At 42.6% G+C, this 27,209-nt stretch overlaps 1 protein-coding gene across 2 annotated transcripts in view; it reads right to left on the bottom strand.

Moving 5' to 3' along the window:
- ctbp2a (C-terminal binding protein 2a) overlaps positions 1 to 26,627 on the bottom strand; it is a 78,649-nt gene extending 52,022 nt beyond the window's left edge. The window contains exons 1-2 of one of the 2 annotated variants that reach the window (XM_069658499.1): positions 26,322 to 26,627; positions 1,174 to 1,340 (exon numbers count right to left, since the gene is read on the bottom strand). In XM_069658499.1, the coding sequence (XP_069514600.1) occupies positions 1,174 to 1,231 (58 nt within the window). In that variant the 5' untranslated portion in view covers positions 1,232 to 1,340; positions 26,322 to 26,627. Of the gene's footprint in view, positions 1 to 1,173; positions 1,341 to 13,687; positions 13,750 to 26,321 lie in introns of those variants that run through there. The other variant, XM_069658500.1, reaches the window with a different exon arrangement.
- Positions 26,628 to 27,209: the final 582 nt, after the last annotated feature.

The following is a 27,209-nucleotide window of genomic DNA, read 5'->3' as shown; positions in this document are numbered from 1 at the left end:
GGATTCATCCGCCTGCCCTGCACGGTATTCATGGTGTTGCACTAGTTTGTACAAGCTAAAACCGTAACAAGTAGCAATCCTACGGTCTTGCTGACAGTGTTTCAGGACCGCTGTAGGTAAAAAGCAAAAAATTACAGAGACAAAGGGAACAGTACACCGGAGAAAATAAAGGTCTGGAGAAAAACCAACCAAATTGTTACGTTGATTTTACGACAATTCTCCCAAACTTATGACATCATAATCTCTGGGAAAACTCAGAGGTTTTATCCCCCTTCGTCGCCCCTTTAAACCTTTATTCTTGCCCCCCACAAACCTGGCAAACTGCAGCGTTTGGAAAGGTTACAAAAACAGATTCAGCGCCTCCAGCTCCTACATTGGAAAGGAGTGGCAATTAAAAAATTAACTGTTGTTGAACTTAAATTCTAACACCAAATAGTGTGGTAAAACCTCACTCAAGGCACAGCCACACATGTGCATACACGCACCAAATAAACATTCAGTGAGTCCTGTCGGTGGTTAAGTAAAAAAAATGAGTGTGGAAAAACGAACAGAAAATCTTATGCTTTGTCCTTCCCTTAAACAAACACACACACGCACGCATATAAATGCACATAAGCACACAGATCCACCCCTCTACCAGCTACAATCAATCCCAGAGCTCTGAGGAGTGCTTCACTTTATTACAAACTCGCTACTTCAGCTCACCAGCGCTCTGAAAAACATCGAACTCAAGTCTCATCCAGCCACCAACAAACTAACCTCCTTTAAACACACACACACACACACACACACACACACTCCTTCTCCCGCCTAGACAGCCTTCAAAGCCGAAGTTTGGAGCCTCGGCTGGTCCCAAGGCTCCCTTTTGACACTCACAAACACACTTATGCAAACGATCCCACTGGCTTTTCTCTGAATGTGTAGCAGCCGGCTGAAAGGCTTAAACACTGGCTGGAACTTCATTTCCATAAAACAGAGGAGGGAATCTTTTTCTGTAGCTACAACATAAACCCATGGAAGAAACATACATATTCAAAGTTACACACACACACACACAAAGAATCCCACAGTCTACATTCTCACTTTGACCTGCGGATGTGTAGCTATCATCTCAAATACATATGTACATATAAAGCAGACAGAAAGCAAGGCGTAAAGGAGTGTGCGTCTCACCCTCACAGATCCTGTCCAGCCGCTGGCGTTTCACTTTATGTTTGTCGACCAGAGCCATCCCGTCACAGCTCGAGACGCAGCTCTCTCCTCTCCTGACCTTTGTGTCCCCCTCTCCTCCTTAAATGTCTGAAACGTTCCAGTCCTCCACAAGTTAGCTAGCTGGTGACCTGAAATTAAGGAGGGCAGAGACAAAGATTCATCTTAAAGGCCAATAAGACAGAGACGATTTAGACACTTTGATTTTCATGTTTAGACTTTTGATTTCTTGGATTGTAGGCGTTATGTGAGGGATCATTTAAGTGGTACTACATGTCACATTCACCCTTTCACACACACATTCATACACTGATGGCAGAGGCTTCTACGTAAATTACCCAACTGTCAATCAGTACTAATCCCATTCACACACTGATGGCTGTACCACCGGGAGCAATTCGGGGGTTAGTGTCTTGCCCAAGGACACTTCCACATGTAGACTGTAGCGGTCAGGGATCGAACCACCAACCTTCCTACCAACTCTACAACTGAGCCACAGCCGCCCGAACTTACTGTGCAATATCAACAATAAAAGTTTAATACTGATGTTATCTTGAAGCTAATTTGCAGTCCTGTCTGTAGGGCAAAATTAAAAGATGCTGTATACAAAATAACGGAAAAAAAAAAACAGATATGGTGCAAAAAGTGTGTTTTATGTTGTGCTATATAAATACAAGATAATATGGAGTCAAATACATGTCGAAAAGATTTGAGCTCGCAAAGTAATGGTCACAATTAATTTCACAGCCTACAGTTGTATTTCATGTTTTGTGTGTCTATAAATTTTTTTAATTAAGTATCTAAATAAGTGAATGCATATAAAAAAAATTGTCCTCACACATTCAAGTTTGTGAATTTCTAAATACGTTTTGCAGGTGTAGAAATATTTTGTGCACACAGCTAAGATTTGCAAATGAGTAAAAAGAAACGCTCAAAGTAGCTCGTAGCTTGTAACTTCAGGTTCACACATGCAGATAGGAAATTTGTATTTTTGTGAAATCTTAAAGTTGACATTTTTAAGTACACAAACACAAGAACTTTTTACATATTTGCAAATCTTATCTGTGTGCACAAAATATTTCTACACCTGCAAAACATATTAACAAATCCACGAACTTGAGTGTGAGGAAAAAAATTTTTTTTTTACGCATTAAAGGAGCAATTCTCCCCTGGAAAAAGTCGCTGTCAAAGCTGGTGTTCTCTGTAATCGATAGAAGGAATAATATTTGAAATTGGCGCCATAGCTGAGGAGAAAGTTGTACAAACAGCTCGTGGTTTCACCCATTCTAGATTCCTGCAACACCCAGCGTGCATTGCTCCCCTCCCTCTGAAAGGAGCGGCCCAGCGAGAGACGCTGGAGTGAAATACTACCGTTTCGCTGCAGGCAACAGCTCAGAGCGGTACAGAATCAGAAGTACGATAAGAATATACCGGTGGATCGTCTAAAAAATCTTCAGGTCTGCAGTCTACATTTCAAACCTGACGATTTTGAACGAGACATGACATCGGAGGCGGGCGTCCTGGATTGAGGAAGTGTAGTTTAACAAGCTCCCTGGCTTCTACCTGATGACGCATTTTATGTAGTCTGGCGGAGGTTTTCCAGGGCCCATTGGAGAAGTGGATAGAGTCCTCCAAAGGCACATTTTTCTTTCCTACCATAATGGCATTAGCTCCCTATAATAGCATGATAGGACTGAGATTGGAAATCGGCGAACTGGCCCTTCAACAAATTTAGATACTTCCATGCAAAACATGAAATGTGGGCAGTGGAATTATCTGTGAACATTATTTTACAAGCTAAAAATCTTTTGGACCTTTTGGAAGAGAAAGTGAGTAAAATGCAAAATAAAAAAAGTCAGGGGGTCACAGAATTAGGCCAATTTAAGCTTAGTCTTTTATTTTGATAGACCTGCAACTTTTTGCAGGAGTTGTGGCTTTAACTTCATGCTTGTTATGAGGCTAAAAAAGCGTAATAATGTGTTTTTTGCCTGATTGAACACATACTGATCATTATTTCCTGGCTTAGTGAAAGTGCATCACATACAAATCCAAGAATGTTCATCGTTCAGCCATCATGCACAGTTGTTTCCGTTGTAACATGTTGGCAGAACCGCTTATTTCCCTTGCAAAAATCTGATATTTACCATGCAGACACTCGACTCTCCACTAGAGGGAGCTTCACCTCAGTGAGCTCGCATTCATCTAACTTAATAAAGAGATGTGACTTCTGCAACCAGAGCCCCCAAACCGAGTGGAACCGTGCAAAAGCAGACAAACACAGAGTGAGCGAGTAAATGAGGCGTTTTACACAATCATTTACGTTCAGTGACTGATGCTCCTCTAAAGAGCAATCTTCTAATTGGTTCCTGCTGCAGCCTGAGGGACACGGCACAGTTTTTTTTTTCTTTTTGTGTGGGGAACAGGCAGACAGAACGCACGCACACACACAAAAAGATGACAAGCAGAAATGTAGGCTTCAGCGCACACACACACACACACACACGCGCGCTGGCTGTAAGGGCAGCGAGTCACAGAGAGGAATGTGGGTCAGTTAGTCAGCAGACGGGAGGAGGTTGTATCAGCAGAATAAAGGCATAAAAAGGGGGTCGGTGGGAGGGGAGGGTGAGGAAAGTACTAGAAAAACATCATCTGACGGGATGAGTACAGTGTGACACCATCCTCCTCCTACATTTTTACTGTATCTCTTTCAGCACTTGCGTTAATAACCCTGCCTCTGTTTCTATTCGCCCGGGGCCCGATCCTCGAGTGCTGCATTTTGAGAATGGCTCTCACTCGACTATTCATATGATGATGTATGGATATCTGCGCTTTAGCTGCAATTAGAAGTGCTTTGGTGGGGTGGGGGGAGGCTAAGCAGCAGCGTGGCTGAATGATGAATTGATGTTGCGTTCTTATTTGGCCAGCGGTTGGGGCATTTTCCCAGCTCCAGTGGGCAGGCGGGAGGAGGTGGTGCACTGCAGCTAAGTGAATTTAAAAGACTGTAGGTGCTAAATCTCTCATGTATGAGCTCCTGCGTGCCTTTCTTTACCCAAACACATCTCGGGCCTCGCTTTACCAGCTTTCCTCCTCCACAAGGTAAGCCTTCCTGCCAAAGAGCTCGAGACCCACATGTGGGAGTCAGAGGAGAAGTAATTGAGCAAGAGGAGAAGCAGGAAACAGGCAGTGAGAGGCGCGGGGAGGGGGGGGGTGGTCGCACTGACTCGGCTATGAATAGACCGAAGGAGACGAGCACGGGCATCTTCTGCTCTGAGCTGCATCAGCGGCAACACTACAGGTCATGAGTGCATCTGGTCATTTAGTCATTATAAAGTCTCCTGATGTAGACTTCACTGACAGCTGCCTCAGAGCAAGAGCAGCAACACAGGCGGCTGGAGTGCACAGGTGTCTGAAGGTCAGAATGTGCAGGAACATGTGCTGGTTAAGCAGAATCAGGGTGGGAGAAAACAAAACTAATCACAATACATGATTGGAATCTAGTACAATTTGCTTTATAGAGTTTTATAGAGTTTTGCTATAACTACATGTAAAGCCCTTTTTACACTGCGGTTCCGCCACAGCCTAGTAACAAAGCTCCGCCGTCATCTAGTCTTTGCCATTTTACATTGCACCAAGCAACAAGAAGCAAAACGTGCACGAGGTGTGAACAAACAGCGCATGCTTTACACACTCACACACAGCGCTGTTCCGCCCCAGCCGGCTCCACAGTTCACACAGTCGCCTCTGTTACAACCTCCGATGCCGACTCAGACGGAACAACCATTCCACCTCTGTGTGTTTTACATTGAGGACGACACGTAACAGAGGCGTAACAATCCCGCCTTGAACTGGCAGTGTAAAAGGGACTGAAGATCAGCACTTTAGGGACCTTATTGTGAGGAGGACAGGATCACATCATGTTATCGGATATCCAAATTAAAGTAAACACACAGCAACACAGCAACATATACACATACAATTAAATGGTTTTATGACGATATTTTCATGTTTCTATTTGAATTTAAGTATCGTTATATCAGCGTTTTTGTATATTGTTGAAATATTTTTTTATTTTACTTTGATACTTTGGCAAATTGATTCTGAAACTGACAATAAATAATTAGATTGTGATGTCATGCAAAAAGAGAAAAACATTTCACATATCACACTGATTTCATAAATTAGGTTCAATTCGACACGTTTGATACATCAGTGTTGTAAAAATGTAGATGATGACTATGTTGTCTCTGAGCCCTACAATAAGCCATGCACATTTAATCATCCACTAAAGATAATTAAGGTCTACATGTTAAGTATTGATTGATTAACTGATCAATTACATTGAATATATATCAAATATTTCTTACTTATTATTTAAAAAAAAACATGTTTGACACTCAAGTAAGTCAGCTGAACTGAGAGGTATCAAATCTCTTCACGTGCTTCTGATTCTTTTAGAACCCAGATCTAGGTAAAAAAACTTTATTTTAGACTATCTTAAAAAAAATGTTTTATTTATTTATTTTTTTTATTAATCTTTTATTTTTTGCTCTGAGCCAATCAACACAACCCTGCTTCAATTAAAATACGATGCCTGATTGGACCACCTTCAAAGCAACTACAGGAAACCTGGTGGCATTTTACTCAACTATGATGATAAAGTTCTATACTGGTTTAAGAATTACTTTCAGGGTGCTGGTGGTGCAACAATGCCCAGCCAACGTATCAAAAAAACAGTATTAATTACAACTGACATGCAGCGTAACTGTGCATTATGCTCATCCACACCTAAATCATTTCAGACATTTCATCACTGGTGGTCTCAACAGATAGGATGGCAAATCCCGACAGCCTCGAAGAAAAGTCTGCTCAGCAGTTTGACCAAAGAAACAAATCTGTAGTTTCATGACTTCATTTCCATAAATTAATTCCACAGATTGGACTCATGAGATCCACTCCATTTCCAGAGAAAAAAAAAAGGTCGACTCCACTAGTCGGGTCAAGAAGTCAACAACAACTCTGAGAAGAGCTCTCAGTCAGAGGAGTGGAGGAGAGGAAGTACAGTTACCCTGCGGCCCTCGGCACTGTCACCGCTGGATTGTTACTTGACTAAGTGCTGTTATGTAACTCAACAATAAGGGGACTGACCTGAGTGCTGGAGGACAGGAAGAGAAACAGGAGAGAAACTCACACATACACACACATGCGACATCAGAAATACTCGACTCCGAGGATCGTCTGGCTTGAGACTGAGAGGGCAGCCACACGTTGGCACTTTGTTGCTGTTGTCGCGGGTTTCCTCGTCACTAAGTCAGATCTTAACGAAAATAATGTATTAAAACAAAACAACACAATTCTCACTAATATGAGCTATACCATGATGACTGGTGACCGAGACATCTGACGCATCATTTCTGCAGTAAAGCCAGTCCCCACATGTTTTTTGTAATTACATTCTGCCTTTCTACTTGGATGCCTTGCATGCACCGCTGGACTCTCTGCTGTGACTAAAACCTGCAGCGAGCATGATGCCTGAATGAGATGATTTTCATACTGTATATATACCTCAAGCAATGCGTCATATGTTAATCAATTGTCCTGCACTATATCGTGCAATAAATGCATCATCCTGTTCTTCCTATAGTACGCAAATTTCATGTGCAATGTTAGACAAATTATTTGCACGTTTTGCTTGAGAGAAAAAAAAACTGACAGCAGGTCTATCTCGTCAGAATACACTGCATATTGTCAATGAAACAAAATCCCTTATAAAGTCTGTTCTGACATCTAGAGCTGAAACAATTACTTGATTGACAGATGATTCGTTCATATTAAGTCATTTTTTCAACATAAATGTCAAATGCTGGTTTCTGGATCCAGCCTCTAAAAAGTGACAACATGCAGCTTCTCTGTTTAAAATCAATGTAATCGGAATATCTACGCGTTTATGTTTACGGACTTACAGATAAATCAATCAGCTGAGGAAATAACTGTCAGATCAATAGAAAGTAATGATCGTCAGCAGCGCCGTTGATGTCGTACAGAGTTAATGATGAATTTCCCTGGTGTGCAGAAAGTGCCAAAGTCAAACTGTCTCATCATCAGCTGTCAGGGAGCGATGACTCCCCAGTGAGGACTGTAGCTGCAACAGAAACATTTTCACCACCAGCAACATGCTCCACCAGCAGAGAACATTCATGTCTGAGAGTGACAGATATTCATGGCATACTGCGTGACGAAGCCTGTAAAACTTGCACCGTTTTCACACAGTTGCATGTTTGAGCTGCAGACGTGTGAAGCTGCAACATAAAGCTTCGATATGAGTGTTAATTTCAACAACTTAAATGTCACTCACATGATGGGAGTCAGAAAACAAAGCTCTCTTAACAGTAGATCAATTATTGGCACAGCGTTCAGAGGTGCGCAGAGCTTACAGGGCTTTGTAAGACTGGTGAAATGTGGGCAGATGTAAAGCACAGATGTGCAGCCACAGCTTCTCTGCTGCGTCTCAAATAGAGACACAAACAGAAGTAACATTTTCATCCAGATGCCAGAAAGGAATCCGAGTGTCGTACCAGGCGCTACATTGCATTGTTGCAGCTGTTGCATCACTCGGAGATGTTATGAATTCATGTGGTGCTTCTCCATCTGACACCCCGTACTCTCACAAGCAGAGAGAATCAGTTTTACACTTTAGAAACCTATCATCTCTTCATGTTTCATCTCTTTCTTTCTGCCGCCTTTTTGGTTGAAAAGTGCAGAACAAGGCAGGCGGCCCAGGAGATCTTGTTTAGGTTGGTAATATAGCGCAGAAGACACAAAGAAAAAAGGAGAAGAGAAAGTGAAAGAGTGAGAGAGGTCTTTTTCTGTCTGAGGCCATCTCTCGGAGGAGCCGTCTCACCAGATTAAGAAACCTGTGGGTTTGGCTGAGGGTGAAAAGGCACAGAATGAAGTAAAGCTGCCTTTGACTATGTCAGAACACGTGTTTGACTGAAATATCTGTGGAGGCGTTTACTACAAGGGGGAGGTTTCATCTCGCAAAAAAAAAAAAGGCACGTCTCGCTCTTTCTTGTTTTAGATCATCAACCGAGCTTCCAGCACTTGACCTCAGTGAACTAGTTTAACTATGTGAACTCTGTGACCAACAGACGCACACACACACACAAAAAGAGACTGAGCTATGCAAGTACGGGATTATAGTCAAAGAAATGAGCTGAAGGGAACCCAGTGCCCTTTAGATAAACTGGAAATAACTTTTTTTACTTGAAGTGTATAAGAAGAATTCCAATTTCTTCCCTCTGGCGATAATCTAAAAATCTCTCAGTTTGCTTTCTTTTTCCGTCTTTTACTTTTAAATATCTTCTCTTTAAGTGCAGGCTTGTCTCTACATGCGACATCTCTTTGAGGAAATAGTTTGACATTTTGAGAAATACACTTATTTAATTTCTTGCTGGGAGTTAGATGAGAAGATTGATACACCCCTCATGTCTGCACAGTCAGTATGACGATACAACCAGCAACCAGTGAGTTTAGTAAGGCTTAAGAAACGGTTAGCCTGACTGTGTCTGAAAATCCAGCCAGACTGATATTAGATTTTTGAGACTGATACCGATACAAAAACCGTTACCGATTTCAGGCAGACAAAAAATCTACGATTTGTGATATGACTATGTAAAGGGACTCGTTTGAATAAAAACTTCACTACAGAACATGTTACATTAATATAACATTAACGAAGCTTAGTGTAAGTTCAAGTAGGAAGACTGTTTCATATCATCTTTTCATTCATTAATTCATCATTCATATCACTATCTCTCGCTCTCACCCTCTCTACCTCTTCCCGCTTCTCTGATCAGCTGATCAACTCATGGGCGTCTACTCTTTTAAAGCGAGGGTATAATGTTAACTTCAAGCTTCATATTTCACTCTGTGATACCTGTGGAGTAGCTTAGCATAATTTACAGTTAAAGAAACCTCTTTTTTCCTCACAATGGTGCTCTGTGCAGGCCCTCCAACAGCCTCTGCCTGACTCACCCACCCTAACCTCAACCTCAACCCACTAACACCCGCTAACACCCAGATTTTTTGCTGAGTTGGAAAGGGCGACAATCGGATTTCAGACCCGGGTGAACTGACTCTGCAGTAGACCCGGGTAATTATCTGCTATAATCTGAGCAGTGCTCGAACATCTTTCCAAATTTGTCATCGCCGAGTTTGATACACAGACTAAATGAGTAATAGATACAATAAAGACCTAACCACTGTCACATCTTCACGGTTTATTAACCCCGTCTCCGGCTCGTTTGTGACATCGGAGGGTGATGCAGCAGAAAAGATACCGAAAGTAGTATACTCCACTAGCGATGGGAATAAAGACAATCGGCATCTATAAGCAGGTCTTCCCGGGTCTGAAAAACCTGCGTCAACGTGCTAATTTCGGTGGGAAACGGGTATAAGAAACCCCACCCCTACAAGTCCACTATCTTCTGATTGGCCAGCTCACTGAAGCCTGCTGAGGCTGCACTTTGTGACGTCACAAAGAGAGAGAACGCCCCATTTCTAAATCACCTCAGGCATTGTGTTCTGTAAAAACGTTTTGATATCGGCACATATGGGACTTTGATACTGTAATATCTGTAATAGTCCCATATCCTTATAATAATATCATCAGAGAGATATATCTGTCAGGCTTAATGGGAAAGTATCAATATCTACCTAACAGCACCTCTTAGGCTCAATAACTAACACATTTTAGCTTGTTTGATTAATTTGTACAAAAACTGAAGTGTGAAAATCGCCAAAAAAAAGGTGACAAAAAAAAAAGAAAATTTATCTGCCTGGCAAAAAAATAGTCTGGCACGCTCACAACTTCCTGCAAAACCACAACTTGTTGTTTTAACACCTCTTTCTCTATACAGATAAAACAAACATCATACTAGGTGTTTGAAAGTGCGATTAAGAGGTGCTAAAAGGCGGATGTTTTAACCTTACCCCATTTCCAGCTTTTATGCTAAGCTAAGCTAAGCTAACCGGCTGCTGGTTGTAGCTGGAATTATTGCAGATCAATAGACACCGTCTGCAGTAAAAATCTCATTAATGCAGCACGTCATAGGACAGGGAAACCTTACAGTCAACATTTGGAGGAAGAATTGTGTAGCAGCTAGCTAAAGTGACTGCTTAAGAGTCTATGATTTATGTCCCAGAAAGTGCTAGATAGCAGAAAAAGCAGAGGCAGCGAGGGAGAGGTGGTTAAGGTTTCCCTCCTCTCATTAATCGGATAGTTGGGGCTCCGAGGGGCACGTAAAGCTGTCGCTCAGACCGCTGATTTACACCTTCCTCCTCCATGCCAGCCTCTTTCTTCCTCCATCCCTCCCCTGTCTAAATACACCAGTTACTGACAATTACAGCTCTGCTCTTTCTACCTCTCCATCACCATCACAATCCCCCAACTCTGCCCTTCCATCTTGCACCTCCCCGTGTTTCTTTTACCTCCTTTTGCATGTCCTGTCAGCCTCTGGCAGACAGCACCCTTCTTATTCCCCATACCTCCTTTACCTTGCCTTTCCTCTGAACCATCCCCCCCCCCCTTATATTCTCTCCATCTTTCTCTCAACTCTAAACGAAATGAGACTGCAGCAGTTCTAACTGCTGACTTGGGCTAATGCACAATTTTGTAATAATGCCTATTCGTTTAAGTCACCCAGGAAAAGCATAATGGTGACATTATTGTGCACGGCAGCCTGTTAGCCTAACCCACTGAGGCTTTTGGCATGGCCTGCATTCCTCCTCTCTCCGGCTCCTTACATCTAATGAACTAAAACAAAGTCTGGCATGAAATCTCCACTTGTATAATTGGCAATTTAGTTTTTCACAACATCGTTGCACGACATGGACCACTGATAACTTACAGAGTACTCATTTGAACAAATAAAAAGCATCTCTTTAAATATTATTCTGATATTTCTTCTTTTACCGACTAGAAACTGGATTTATCTTTTCCCACATTGCACACACACACACGAGCTATCACACAAAAACCTGTGCTACTTACGCTGACAGCTAAAAGGCTGTGTCCAAGATGCTTTTATTGTGGTAATAAATCGGCCTTTTACACTTTCCTGTTGACATTCAACGTGACGAGAATGACCTCGGACCTCTGAGGGACAAAGACCAGCGCTAAGCGCTAAAGCACGGACACACTAGCATTACAGATATGAACGATACACCCGAGAGAACTGGGCCTCCTCATGCTGGAAATGGTGGATAAGAAACTAGACATAATTAAGATGTACATTATGCTTATAGTTTGTCATGTATTCCACAATGAAGCGAAAAAAGCAAATAGGAACTGAAACCCAAATGTCTCTTCCTCTAAAATATATTATAGGATAAAAAAAAAAAATCTTCTACTTTTAAAACGTTCTTGAAACTCTGTTTAACATGTAATCTGTTTATTTTTGGTTTTATTAAACTTCCCACTTCCTGCTTGGTTTGGTTCATTTCAGTGGCTGTAGAAAATGTCGATCCAGCTCGGAGGTTGACTAAAACACTGGACCAAGACTTAATAATATAAGTCTTAATACTTTAAATTGAACTTTGGTTTGGTTTTATATTTCTGCGACAGTTGATCTGTGGTTTCAGCAAGAATTCAAAACCATCATTTAGGCCAGTAAAGACTAGCTGATTACTAAATCAGTGAATTGGTTAGAAAATACACCATCGTTACAATGGCACCTGGCAGTAGGTGGGGTATGTTAGGCTGCAATGAACCCTTTGCCCTCGATGTTGATGTGTTGGATGCAGGAAAAATGGGCGAGCGTAAGGATGTGTGCGACTTTGACAAGGGCCAAATTGTGACGGCTAGACGACTGGGTCAGAGCATCTCCAGCTCTTGAGGGGTGTTCCCGGTCCGCAGTGGTGCAAGGAAGGAAAACCCATGAACCTGACGACAGGGTCGTGGACGACCAAGGCTCGTTGATGTGTGTGGGGAGCCAAGACAACACATCAACTTTAATGACAAATAGTTGACTTGCTACTGAACATATCCCACCCACTGACAGGTGCCATTGTAACGAGGTAATCAATGTTATTCACTTCACCTGTCAGCGGTCATAATGTTATGGCTGATTGGTGTAGAAGACATTGAGGAATTCATCCTAGGCACACAAAACATTTTCTGCATTTTATGGACTTAAACATCAAATCAATAAAATAATTGGATGGTTTATTACATTGGGCCTTATACAGATTGCCTGACACATAGTTGTGTTACCTTGTGAGATGATGAAATTGTCCTCCCAATGACTTAACTGACTTCACGGTAACAGCTCTTGTAGGGGTAAGAATCACAATTTCATCATAGTCTGATTTTATGTTGATTCTTTGGACAATGATAGTATACTTGCGGATATCAAAAAGTCACAAACAATTTGGATTGAAAAGGAAGTTCTTCTTCACACTGTTGCCAAAGTACCTCCTCATGGGTCTCTGTCAATAATATAACAAAGAGTACGGCCTAGGCCTGCTCTTCTTGTGTCTGATTGATTCGCTGCACCCCTAAGCTCTTGGCTCATTCCTAGAAAGCCACAGTGATCGGAAACCAGCAAAACCAAAAGACAACAATAATTCCCTTCATACTGAACAAATAAACAAAACTACAGACATGAAAGCAACCGCAGACACACACAACACAAACCCCCATTGTTTTAATCTAAAAGCCTTATATACACGGGTTCAACTGAGTGTAATTTTTTATCAGTGGGCACTTCCAGCAGCAGAGCCCCTGAAGTCTGCACAACGACTTCCTCCAGAAGGGTAAACAATGTCTCCGCCAGCAAAAAACAATTTTTGCTCCAGATCATGTGTTATTCATAAAGTCTTATCAGTCTTCTACACTTCAGCCTGTGTGAAAGTGTAATCACCGGGTGTCTCCGCCATCTCACCTTGTCTTTCTCAGCTCTTTGGCACCTTTCCATTCCTGCAGCTAACAGTTCATTAACACCAGGCCAGACGAAGAAGAAAAAAACAGACAGCACGTCATTTTAGCATGTCTAAACATTTTAGTTCCATTTACTCAAAATATCTAACCTCCTGCTCGCTGATTTCTTACACCTCTCCAGAGTGAAATGTTTAAAGCCGTTTAACTGTAACGTGATAGAAACCCCAAGGAGAGAGCAAAGATGAGCGACAAAAATGCAATTATATTTCAGGGCGATGGAATAATTATGCATGGGGGAGATGGACGTTAAAAACAAAATTAAATTAATGTGTTGGAACACAGCCAATCCTTTAAAAACTCCTTAAACCAATGCCTGATTGAAGATGATTGAAGAATGAGATGCCATGGTCCCATTTTAAGAGTAAATTTAGGATTTTCTCAGCAACACAAATAAGCAGAGATTATAAAGACGTCTGCTTCTGGTCTTAAGAGCGAAGTTAGGATTCAGAAAGTCAAACGCACAAAGAGAGGAAGGACAAATACCTTCTTTCCCACGTCATAGTGATCGCTGTCAAGGGTTAATGGAAATATCTATTAACTATTCCTCATCGTGTAACAGCATCACTGAGAAAAAGTAGTCCCCAAGTAATACATTATTCTAAATCATTTCCACAAACTCCCCTCTGAATAGTTGGAGTCTAATTAGAGACACATTTTTGTGTGTTGAGGTTGGCAAGTGCCGATGTTAATTGTTGAACTTGATGAAATGTCTTTTCCTCCCAATTAACCACTGAGCACCTGATGCATATGCAACAACTGTAAAAGCAATTAAACTGCAAATTAACTGCGGAGATGAGTTCAAGATGTGAGTGCAAACGTGCATATTTTTGAATGAGCTTTGGTTCGCAAATTTAACATGTCAAGATGATACTGAAATGTAATCCTGACTTATTAGAGAGCTTCCTGAACCCTTGTTCATATTAAGCACCTCTTATTTATCAGGCTAATGTCTGATCTGTGTCATGGAAACCCATTGTAACACAAGCAATCACTTTAGCATGTTAAATGTTAAGTTTTTAAAATATCTAGGCTAGTGGAAGGACACTGTGCACATGCTCTTGAATCTTTTGGACGTACACAGACGTCTGATTCTGAAGCTTAAACAAAGCGCGAGCAAATGTTGATGTGCCGAGCATTTCAAGCAACACAACTGGTTTGTTCATATTAAGCAAGGGTGTAACAGTACGTGCATTGTTTCAGGCAAATACACGTTTGTTTCATGGCGTCTTTTGGTTGGCAAAAAAAGTTGCTTAGTCTTAAACTAGCTATTTAAAATTCTTTGTCTTAGCATGTGAGGAATAACTTCATTGATGGTGCTGATACTACAACTGCATTTCAGTATAATTACCAATGATTTCATGTTATTTGATCAATTTAGTTTAGTTTAAGGGTTGTATACATGTTTTTATAGAATTTGTTTATTAAACATACAAAACTTCTGAGTCTTTACTCAAGCTGCTAAACAAGAACTTTGCATCAATATATATATATATATATATATATATATAGATATAGATATCCAGCCCTACTGGTAGTTTTTCTGTGGTTAGCTTAATGGTTAGCTTAAATATGCTAGTCAGCTTTGCCATTGCCTATATTTAAATGCACACTAAGGGCCCGATCAGACAGGGCGCGTTTTAGCAGCTGGGGGCGGCTTTTTTGTCATTGTTTTCAATGAGAGGGACGCTTTTTGCGCGTTGCTTTTGCTTCGCAGAGCGCCTCGCTTTTTTCCGCTCTGTGCGCCTCGCGTTTTTGAGGAAACGCTCCGAGCGCCTCGAGTTGAAAAAACTTCAACTCAAAGCAGAAAAGCACCCGACGTCATGGGCGTTTTTTCTCATTGTCCAATCGGATGAGAGGAGAGGCGAGCCTTCTGTCAGTTTACAATGTAACGGTTAGGTTAATGACAGCTAATGATTCGGTGGTCGCCTTAACAACAGTAGGGAAAAAAAGCCGCCCCCAGCTGCTAAAACGCGCTCTGTCTGATCGGGTGTTTACTTTCACAAAAAGGCAGTGCGGTGCGCCTCGCGTTTTATGCCTGCAAAACGCGTTCTGTCTGATCGGGCCCTAATGTTGCAATATCATTTTGAATAAAGCAATATTTCAAATAAAAGTCTTTAGTATTAATTTCTCAAGGACAGTGAGTATAATAAACATTACTGTGAATATTCAAAGTTAGCCAGGATGCTAGTTTACAGGGAACAAGTAAGCAATGCTTGTTGAAGTGGGTTTTTTTTTTCTATAGACGTGCTTAATATGCAGGGCGGTGGATGAAAAAACAAGAATCATTGATTCTCCTTTTCATTTCCATGATGAAAATCATGACCTACAGCGAATACAAGGACACAAGCAACCCTCTTAGCCTCCTTAGCAGTGAGCTAAACATCTCTGAGAGTGCTATCAAGGTGCATCTTGCTTGGAGGAGCCACGGTGCCAGCTGAACCAGGTACAGTAGAAATACACTTGTCAGACTCTTTAAAAGCAAACTAGGTACAGTATGAGGTGAGTAGACTGATAGTTAGTGGAGTATAAATGAGGTTAAGAAAAGGCCACTCCTGCCCCAGAGGCCCACTCCCTTCGAGCTGAATGCCACTGACCTAGATTAATACCAACCGCAGCAGCGCCAGGACTATTAAACACACCCCAGTTTCCTGTATCCTGCCTTTCTGTCTGTGTGTGAAATGATTCCATCTGTCAGTCTCAGCTGGGCTGTGAGAACACCGCTGAACGCTGCTGCCCACACACACACACACACACACACACACAAATATATGCAGACAGACACCAAAAAACACAGACGTGTCGGCTGAGAACCGGGGCCAAGGTGGGTGTCTGGCTGCATCGAACCTCCAGGGTCTGAAAGAGTCTGCCCAGCATGAAAGGCTCGAGGATGGGAGAAAGTGACTGTGGCCATGTGCAAAGCAGTGTTGGTTAACAAGGCTTTGAAAACTAGCAATGGAAACTAACTTCTCAGAACATTTTGTTACAGGGCATCCTGAAAAGACCTCTTTTTCAAGTACAGCAACTTCTGCCTCTTACTCCACCTGCGATGAACTCTGTGCTTGTGGTAGTCTCTTTTCAGCTTCCTTATTGAATTAATAACTTGGTCATTATAAAACCAATTTACCTTTTTTGTGAATATGTGTGTGCTTTTTTGTCTATGTGCCGGTATGTGTGCCTGCCTTTATACATATGTGTGCTTCTATCCAAGAGGGGGTTTATTACGCTGGCATGCTTCCCTGACCAAGGACAGCAGCTAGTATTCAAAAGATACCACAACGGGAGAAAGACAGACAGCCAGCAAAAGAAGAGCCAGCACATCCTTCAGCCACCTGTGAGCGAGAAAACACAGAGATGAAACTGAGGGAGGACAAAAAAAAAAGGAGACAAGATAAGGGCACAGACAGATTAGGAGGCACAACTGATATTCAGAGGAAAATAAGGGAAGGAGAGCTTAGCGGCAGGAAGAGAAAAGAAAGGTCAGGGATGAGGTTTAACCACTGGAGAAAAGACACGGACAAGTGGGTGAAAAGTGGAAAAAAAAGAATAGGTCTTTGAGTTAGTGAAAATATTCAGTAGTTCAAACTTCCCCTGAGGCTGAAAAGACCGGAAAGCATATAACCTCTGCTTGAGCTTATCATCGTTTCAGCCGGCTGTGTAGAGTAAAATAAAAGCCTTCTTCTCATGGCACATTCGAGACAAGATTAAAACAAGAAACAAACCCAATACGAGCGCTGAAAAAAAGCTTTCTCTTAGTACATCATTTTTAGGATCTTTGCAGCAGTGCTGAATCGACTGCAGGTCTGAACGAGATAATAGGACTCCTCACTTTCTTTATATTCAAAGTTGGCCGACTTCAGTACGGCTGTAGGTAAAACTGAGGGCTCATGCATCAGCGAAATCCCTGACAAGGCAATCCCAATGAACTGTAGCTCTGTTATCCCGCTAATGCACTCCGCTATCTCCTGATGGCACAAAACTTCATTATAGGAAGAATGTTCACCTCAAGTCAAAAGATGTTGGACGCTATAAATAAAAAGCAGCATGCACTTTTAGTCTAATCCTGTTTAGTGCGTTTTATACATTCATCATAGAGAGTGATGTCTTTGCTGTCAGTATATGTAGCGTAAAGAATAAAAAGATGTTGAATAATTGCGGCATGTATAATCTTTTATACATATATCATCTGCTAAAGCTGTCTGAAAACCTCAGAGACACCGATTCCTAACCTCACACAGCGTCCCGAGGGGAGTATTCACAGAGGACTGAGTGGGAGGGACTGCGAGTCTGTGGCTCAGTGAAACATTAACCCACAGTAAATCCTTTTTGTTCAGGATCAGGAATCAAACATCTCCATACGGGTGAAAATCAAACGCGTCTTTGTGCGAACAAGATGACGAGGTAAAAAGCCAACCGTCCCACTGAGCTCCTCAGCAGCCGAGAATCAAAGAATTAGCCTCGGGCTCGCCAAACATCGGTAATATCCATATTCATAATGGAGATAGCTGAGGTAATAAAGACTCCATCTTTCAGCTCCCACACTCACTTTGTCAACACTTCCATAACTGCTAGTGACGAGTAGATAATACGCCACTTTTTCCACCACAGATGTGTGATGAGAAGCAGGATGACAGCTCACCCCGTTTAGCTCTCTGTACAGCAACAAGTACATAACTGCTTTTGTGTGACGTTGTGCGAGTGTGCGCGCAGGAACCACACCGATGTCCACTGCTCATTCAAATCAATGTGAAGTGCAGCCTCTCACTTAACAGTGTGGTTTAGGAGTCAAATGGTTTCATGGACATCTGCCAGGTTTTCCCTGTTTGGACTCCTGCCAGGATTTATGCAAGGGAAGAGGTTGTTTGCTGCATGAAAGAGGTGTGTACGGAGGCAGTTTAAACCTGGACTGGAGGGATAAAGCACTGCATTAAAAAGAAAGTGTTTTTTTTTTTCTGTTGGCAAACTTTTACATGCAAAGACAAAATAGCAAGTGCTGACTTTTCAGGGAAAGGTGGAGATTCCAAAATGGCTTCTTTGTTGGAATACAATCTGCACTGGAAAAAATGACAAGGAGGAGTAACAGGCATAATATCGGCAGGTAGAATTAATAGGGTTGTAACAAAACATCCATATGGATTGACATATCAATCCAATCTTTAAAGATGCAATATCATATTGTGGCAGGCTGAATGAAGCTGAATCAATGATCATGTGATAAATGTAACCCTAAATCTCTACAAATAACCCGTGCAAGTTCAGGCCTTAAAGGAGCAGTGTGTGCAATTTAGTGGCATCTGGCTGTGAGGTTGCAGATTGTCTACTCGTATAAAGCATCCACAGCCGTTTTCCCAGTGGTCAAAAAAACCCACTAACACCCGCTAACACCCGGTGTTTTTTGCTTAATGGAAAAGGTTACAATCGGCATTCAGACCTGGGTGATTATCGCCTCGGCTCCGATCAGCATTGATCAGCATTGATCAGCATTGATGGGAACACAAAACCAGGGTCGACACGCTAATCTCCGCCCCCTTTCCGGCGGGATGCTATGCTCCGTCGGCAACTTCTGCAAGTCCTTGTCATCTCAGCTACAAATCAACCTATCTCCGTCAAGCAGCGCTCGAACATCGTTCCAAATTTGTCGCCAATTTTGTCTCCGACGTATTTGTGATGTCAGACAGAGACACAGCAGAAAAGAGACCGAAAGCAGTATACTCCACTGGCAAAGAGAGAAGAGTCAATCGGCATCTATAAGCAGGTCTTCCCGGGTCTAGTCCCGGTTTAAGAAGCAGGACCTCCAACACATGTTCCTTTGGGCTCCACTATCAAAACGAACAAAACAATCATGCTATCACTATGGACCAAGGTCAGAAATGTTAGAAAAGAACAATAACTATAAGTATACCTATAAGTCTATGATATAAGTAAAATGTGGTTTAACAGGCTCAAATACAATTCAGAGAAACCAAAGGAGCAAGCAGAACCATGAGACCAAATGCTCGACAAGCAGGTCAAAGTCCAGGGAGATCCGAGCACTCGTGGCTGACTGCTGCTAACAAAACAGCTCATAATACACCGAGGACCAGACGCCTCGATGCAGGGCTGCCCAGCCAGAACCCCAGGGGCCCAGTCTAAAACTAGCAGCCCTACTTTGCCAAACAGCATCAGCAAGCTTGTAAAACAAGCTGTTAAACTTTATCTGCATCATAACCATTGTGATAAAAAAAACAGCAGATGTCAGAAATGCAAAAAAACAGATTTCCCCCGGGGTGGTTGTTTTCAGAATAAAAGGCTATTCTTTCTGCATATGGGTTGAGATAATCTCCGAGCTGCCATAAAAAACCAAGGCGATCATTTATTTTTTTTAAAAACTTCAGACTCCACATAATCAGCTAATAAAATGAGCTGATGCATCTTCCAGAGCCATTAGAAGTAGCACTCAGACAGCAAGCCTGCGTCCTGAAAGTGTACATACTGCACTACTCCAGACTCAAACATCCTATTAGCCTGCACATTCACAGAGCCATTAGCATTTAAATATGCAGAAGCTGTGCTCCTTTCAAAATGCCATTTTTACTCGGCTGCAAGGAGAGTTCTCTAGTTGTCATAAACAACTTTTTTTTTCTTTATTCAAGGACCTTTTCAAATGTCAGGGCCAATCAAACACAACACGACAGGTCTCTGGGTGGGAAAGAAAAAAAAAGCAGCTCAGAGGGCAGAGAAGAAGAGCGGACTTATCATGCATATTCATGTGGTTGGAAGGTTCAATGACTGCTGTCTCGGAGAATTGTGAGCGGCGGCAAAACAGTTTGTGTGGTAAAAGACAGCTGGGGGAAAAAAAGGTAAGCTTTAAACTCTTTTACCCCCCCCTCCCCTCACAATTTCCAAATGTCAGTGTCACAGACCAACAATGGGCGAAGCTCTGTGTGCCCACAAGTGACTCCCAAAACCCCAACTCCAACTCTTTTTCTCCCCTCTTTCTCTCCGTCAGCAAATTTGGACAGAAAAGTTTTCTCTGCGAAGTGGTGCTCAGCAGAATGGCAAACAAACAGAGCCATCTCTCCACTGGCCAGGGCCCACTTCAGCATTTTCAACATCTCTTTCACTTTACAGCTTGCCTAACATCAGCAGGATGGATCCTCCTGACACAAGTCTATGTCAGCTGGACTGGAAAAGGGGCTCTGCTGAGACACAATGGAACCCTTCCTCCTCCTCCTCCTCCTCCTCCTTTTGCCACCTCCCTCCTGAGACGCTGAGACAGGAGAGAGTGAGCAGGAAGGAAGGAACAAAAAAAAAAAGAGGAAATAAAACACAATACATACGCCTTCACTTTAACTCTGAGTGTAATCCCTCTTCAGGAAACTTTACCAGCTTGGACAGAGAGAACCGCACGCCCCACTGGTATCTCCCTCCTTATCTGTTTCTCTCCCTCTCTCTTTCACTTCCTGCCTCTCTTCATTAGCCTGTCTCTTCTCTGGCTACGGCAAGGCACACTCATCCAGGGGGACATTATTAGCTGTCAGCATTAACAACCAGCGTAGCAGCAACAGCAGCAGCAGCAGAGTCGGTTTCATAACAATGCTCACAGAAGGCCTCTCCTCGGCCCGAGCGAGAGGAGCAGGCAGTCAGGACAGCCTGCTGCGTGCAGATGGTGCTTTGTCTCTGCTAGTTCCTGCAAAGAGTGACACGCAGACACAAGCGCGAGCACACATGATGTACACGCACACAGAGTTGGAAGACCGAGCCACTATTCATTCCTAATCCTCTGCGGTTTGCATGAAAGTTAATGGTAGCTGTGGTTGTGCCAAGTGAAAAAGGGGAGGTGAGTGGGAGAAGATCAACTCTTTTTTTTTTTCGTGCTGGCAAACACACACACACTTTTCCATGTTAGAAAGACAGTGTATTACATCCCTTTTAGATCTCTAACTAAGCGCCTCCATCCATCCTCATCCTCCCCCTCCTCACTCACACATCCATCTCTGGCATCAGGTCCATGCATGCAGTAGAGAGCAATTAGGACTTCTTTGGATGAAAATGGCCGGTCATTAAGGAGGAGCAGGGACTCCAAGTGTGATGCTTTACACCAGGTGGGAGGCTATTAGACAGCCAACTCCCCTGGTCATAAATACAGGAAACAGTAAACATCCTCCACTGGTCCCCCACTGCTGCTAAGCACTTTCCTCCAACCATATAATGAGTTAATAATTTAGAGAAATGCTCATTATTGTTTCCACAACATACTGCACCCACACTTACTATACTGGAGTCATTTAAATGATTGGCCTTGTTTACAGCAGACCTGTTTGCACAGGTGTTACTAATTAACAATGGCTCTAATCTAACTCAAGTGCCCCAGTAAGACCCTGTTTACACTTGCTTTTAAAATGCGCTTCAGTGATTTAAAACAAGTTGACAGCCAGGACACATCGCTGTTCATACATGTGTCTACCATGCTTCTTTGAGGTGTCTAGCTGACCACTCTTTTAGCAACCAGCTAATCAGAAGCATATCAGCAGGCTTAGGGTGCATGCAGGAAAAACAGTCTGTGTGTTCTTTAATTAATCTCTATAAACAGACATCCGTCCGCTCTGATACCCCTTTCCCACTGAAATTAGTGCACTGATGGGGTTTTTTAGACCTGGGAAGAGCCGCTTAAAGATGCCGATTGTCTCTTTTCCCATTGCCAGTGGAGTATATTCTCAAGTTGCTAGTCGGACTGTAAACAAAGCAGCACATGGAAAAGGAAGTCCTGTACCGCTACACCTGAGCTGTGTCCCAATCCATGGGCTGCAGCCTTCGAAGGAGGCGGTCCACGGAGGATGCTCCATTCATAGCCTGCGTAGGCCGTTAAAGCCGAAATGAAATGAGACGGTCTGGTCTACCCTTGCGTCACCAGACGCCGCTCCTGTCGCCTAGCAACAGGTAGCTAGCAGGGTAACTAACTGGCATAACTAACGTCGTGCAAGTTAACATGTGTATCATCACCTATTCGATTGAGTTGAAACCAAAAACGTTTACATTTTAAAGTGTATTCCTTGGTCGTTTAAAAGTCTGTCAATTCATTTGAATTGACAGGCGATGCATCTCGGGATACGGCAGGATGCACCTGATGGATCCTTCGCGGCCGGGGAAACGGAGGACGCATTTGTCTGCCGGATCTGAAGGAGCCTTCGAATTGGGACAGCCTTCGACGCGCTTCTGTGACGCAATCTGCCTTCAAATCAACCTTCGAAGGCTGCAGCCCCTGATTGGGACACAGCTCTGGTTATACCGGAAGCCCTGAAAAGTTGGCAAATCCTCCTGAAAGCTGCAAGTATTCTGGCCTAAACTGTTCACCCTTCTGCAGTCAGATCACTAAATGCTCAATGGGTTTTCTGTTATTTGGCAGACGGATCCTTTTATCTACACTGATCCTGTAATTGTGTCATCCATCTATTTGTTGTGGAAGTCACTGTTTAAGTAAGGGCAAGCTGATCCAAACCAATCACCCTGACTGTGGGATTGATGAAGTTGTTTGTTTGTGTGATTGAATGATTGATTGTGTTCAGTTTTGGTTGCTGCCTACATCATCTCTGCTGGAAAGTCAAATGGCTCCATGCAGCCTGTTGATGTATAACTGTGTGTGATATTTTTTTCTATGGGTTAGCATTAGCGTGCCGGCATCAAAACAACCACAACGTTTTGCATTGATAGCGCATTTTACCGTGATGTCATCATCAGACATCATGACGAATTAGTGGTTACACAACAAAAAGTGGATGGTCAAATGAGTCACATACCACATCTTCTACACTGGTGGAAATGATTAGCGATTTTGATAATCAAACATTATAAACATTCACTAGCTTAGTTTCTAAGTTTTCTTCTTTGCTCTTTTTAATCTGCATCTTTATATGGTTTCGAACTGCTGGGCTGACATAACAAGCAATCTGTAGGCGTCACCTTGAGCTACATTTTCTACTACTTTCTGCCAAAATACTAATTAAATAATCCAAAAATACCGGGTCAATTACTTAAATAATCATTATTCGTGTCATTTCTTGACATGTCATTAAATAGCTGTGAGTTTTAACTTGAAGGGAGGGTTACGAGACCTTGAAGAATTTAAATCAAAGCTTCGTTTTAATGTTCTACACAAGCTGCGAGAATATCTACAAGCCTCCCTGCCATTAATCATGAAAACACTCAGAGAGACGATAAGCAGGGAATTTATGCAGCAGCAGTAAAGAAAATCTAATAAAACAGTGCAACTTATGTTGTTTATCTCTTAGGGTATAAATGGTTAAGATTTGGCTGTTATTTGTGGGAATGATTCTTCAGTTTTTATGTTTGATTATCTCAATTAAAACTCTTGGACTAAACTTTTCTTGTTTTCTGGTCAGCACGCCAGCTGAACCTCTAAATACATCATTTTGGATTGGCAAAGCTCACAAACAAGCTTGTAGGATGCCAATGTGGCAAGTTACACGGAGTTTGAAAAACGACTTCAGCGGTATTCTGGAGCAAACAACTGAGCAAATATCTGTCTCTCCAAACTGTATGTATTATATCAAAGCAGACGGGAGAGTGCATGTCGCTCACACAAAGAAACAAGAGAGCTTCAGAGGGTCCTGTATCTTTTAGGAGCGCTGTGCAAACACCCCTTATCAGTGCAGAGAATCAGACACCTGCTGCTGTCTGCTGCCGTCCACATCCACTCTCCCAAAACTATCCTTCACTAGCACAAACAAAAAACGTCTGAATAGGACGCAACCGAGACACAACAGAGCAAGTTTGAACAAGCAAAAAACAGGTGCGGGAGATTTGTAGAGTGCTCCGATTACTCTAAACACACAGTTGATTTTATTATCTGTTATTAGAGACAAAACTATCATCAAGTCGGAATGAGATACAGTGAAACAGTTGCTCAAAGAATATCAGAGTACAAGTGTTCCTTCCATTTGCTTAACTTGCATTTGGCGACAGTTTAATCCCAAATAAAGGAAAGCAACTAATTAAGAGAATTTCAAAATAAAAGATGCTTTGCAGCCACGTCAAAGACATGTGGTATAAATCCTTAATCCTCCTTGCTGTGTGATTTCGCAGAGCAGTATGTGGAAGTGACATCAGGCCATGCGTTTTTCGCCCTCTTTGCAGATGGCACAGTGTAATTTCACACCCATTACCTCCTCTCCACAATGCATAGCACAATCACATGACAGTACAATCCTCTCAGACCTACTCCTATGGGAACTTTTAGAAGCCGTTAGTGGCCCGGCCATTATGGGAATTCTCAGAAGAGTTCACAAGAGCTATTTCAGCAGCGTCCAAATTACTGTGTTAAATGGAGTATTAGGCTCCGAGAATATGATTAACCAATTGTAATTACTTTGCTTCTGTGACTTCAAAACAGGCAGGCAATGCACAGGCTGATTTTGTGCTTAGCTCTTCCTTTTTTATGCAGTATCCATGTAAACAAAAAGAGAAAGCAGTCCTGCAAAATAAAAACAACACGTATTCTTCAACCGAACACAACCACATGCTAAATAAGCAACTTGTGAGCAAAGTGAGATAGCACCTGTGCTTTCAAAACCCATCATCTCTTCCTGCATCGGTGCACTTGCTCCCTCCCCAGCTCACCCCTCGCCGCTATCCAGCGTGTCATAATACAGCAGAAACACACAAATGAGTCCCTACGCCAGCGTGTTGCACAGCAGATCAGCCGTGTACAACAGTAGCTTCTACAAGTACAAATCATGTTCGTAATCACAGCACACCGACTCCACCAGCCACCAGGGAATATCTGTTGAGGCAAATGAGACTCCTGATTTCCAATACAAACACATGGATCAACACTGATCGCTAGTACCATCAAGCACAAGCTGTACGCACCATATCATAAATATTAAAGCGTTTGGTTTTGCATTTTCTTGGCATTTTCCTTCTCAGCGATAAATCAAAAGGCCTGATAGGAGCTGCCATGTACATTGTGATGCCGCCTGTGATGCGTTTGCCTTGGGAGGCCGGCTTTCATATCTGAACACATGCGGGCCACGAAGACGTGAGAAGAAGTTCAACCCCCGGGGGAGTTGGAGGACGGAGATGAGAGAGGAAGAAGCTAACAGGGAGGGTGGTGTTGCAGGTGTAAAGACGGAAATCCCTGTAAGAAATGAGAAACTAATAAGTAATGCTATCAGGTATGTTTTTGGGGTTAAAACTCTATAATCTGAGGCTCAAAGCACACCTCTTGAGATGATCTGATATCCTCATAAACATGGCGTTTCAGGGGTCGGGCCACTGCCTGAATATCATTCACAAAGGCCTTTTCTCTGCGGGCAAGCTCCACTCTAAGTTCCCCTGCCTGTTGTTACAATGCCCACAGGGGGAGAGCAGATGTCCGTTGCCAGCAGCACATCTGCATACAGCCTCAATCCCCACCCCTTCACTGGCCAGACAATGGAGCCGCCCTCTTCCTCCTCCTCCTGCTCCTCCACTTGAAGCTTTTCTCCAAATGCAGTAAAAAAAAAAAAAAAAAAAGAGAGAGAGAGGGAGAGAGTTGCCTTTTGAGCAATGCCCTTCTGCCTGTCAAAACACTGAAATGGAAGGATTATCCTCCTGTTGGAAAATGTGCAGGTGCTCATAAGGGAGCCTGATTGGCTCATTAATTAAGCACTCATTAATTAGTAGGCTACAGATGACAAGTGAAGTTCAAACTGGATTTGTTTGGTTACACACATGCTAGCAAGAAATGTTGCAGCTGCGCAAAAAACAAAAAAACACGTGCACCAAACTTTTGATAAACTCTTAAAGCATATGCCAATGTTCTTTATGATTTCTGATGTGTTTTGTAGAACAAGCCTATCAACATATACAGAAACATACTCATAATTTACCTTAATTGTGTTTGTTACATGTTAGCCATTACCTTATGATTGCCCGGCTCATTTGTAACTTACTAAAACCTATTTCCACATCACTTAAGTGGAGTATCGGCTAATGTCTACTCCCACCCTCCCTCGTCCCTCCTTGCTGATGGCGCAGGGACACATGGACAGCGACGCGAGTATAGCTTTCAAAACTACACCCCGCTGGAGCACACACTGAAACATTTTACACCACCTTTTGCAATAATCTTGAATCCTACCTCGACTGGATGTTTACTGAGAGTTCACACGTCGGCTTTAGGGGCTCCAGAAATAGCATCGCAGGCTACGCATTTCAAATTCGCTTGTTATCTCGGATTTAGATAATGATCCACCTTTAGATGACATAAAAACTTAATCCTGAACGCAGCGGGACAATCTCCGGCGCTGGGAAACGGTGCCTGGTGTCGGTTTGAACGGGGGAAGTAGCCGCGGCTCTCGGTGTGCCTGGTTATCCTGCTGTTTACTTATACGGTTCATAAACACTCCTATTCTTTTCCTCCTGCCAGAATTGAGAGGTGTGTATCAGTTTGCTTTTCCTTTTTTTTCTCTCGCTTTTTGAGTGAGGCGGAGCCTTTGCCCACTTCTCCCTCTCACACACACACACACAGACACGCGGGCCCGCGCGCGCACACAGCACAGATGAGAAACACTTTGATGGAGATGGGACGGTGGAAATGTTCGAGAAAGCCGATTTGTGATTTTGATAACTTCCGTTTTAGGCTCGATGTGTTTTTATGCCCTCTGTAATTGCAAGTTTTGGCCATTCTGATCAAATTGGATTTTTCGAAAGCCCTTTGAAAAAAAAGAAAAGAAAAAAAAAGTTTAGGTTAAAGCCATATACACTCTCACACACTGTGCTCCTTATAATTTAGCAGTTTTAGGGATCAGCTATTCCTAAATCTAGTAACTTACAAACTTATGGTGATTTGCTTTATCATGTTACACAATTGATGTCTAGTAAGTACTTCAAATGGAAACAATTATGGCCACAAAACATCCTAAATGCCTTCCAGTCAAAAGCACTTAGCATGGTTAATTTTATGCTAGCTAATGGTAAACAGTAGGTCACTCCAGCAACAAAAGATAAACCATTTCAACTTATTTTT

This window comes from Semicossyphus pulcher, unplaced genomic scaffold (assembly GCF_022749685.1).
Source record: "Semicossyphus pulcher isolate SPU_LCO1_2020_fin unplaced genomic scaffold, fSemPul1.0.p SCAF_12, whole genome shotgun sequence".
In the NCBI taxonomy this organism is placed as follows: Eukaryota; Metazoa; Chordata; class Actinopteri; order Labriformes; family Labridae; genus Semicossyphus; species Semicossyphus pulcher.
The sequence above is the reverse complement of the archived record's forward strand: the minus strand, read 5'-3'. Positions and strand labels throughout refer to the sequence as shown.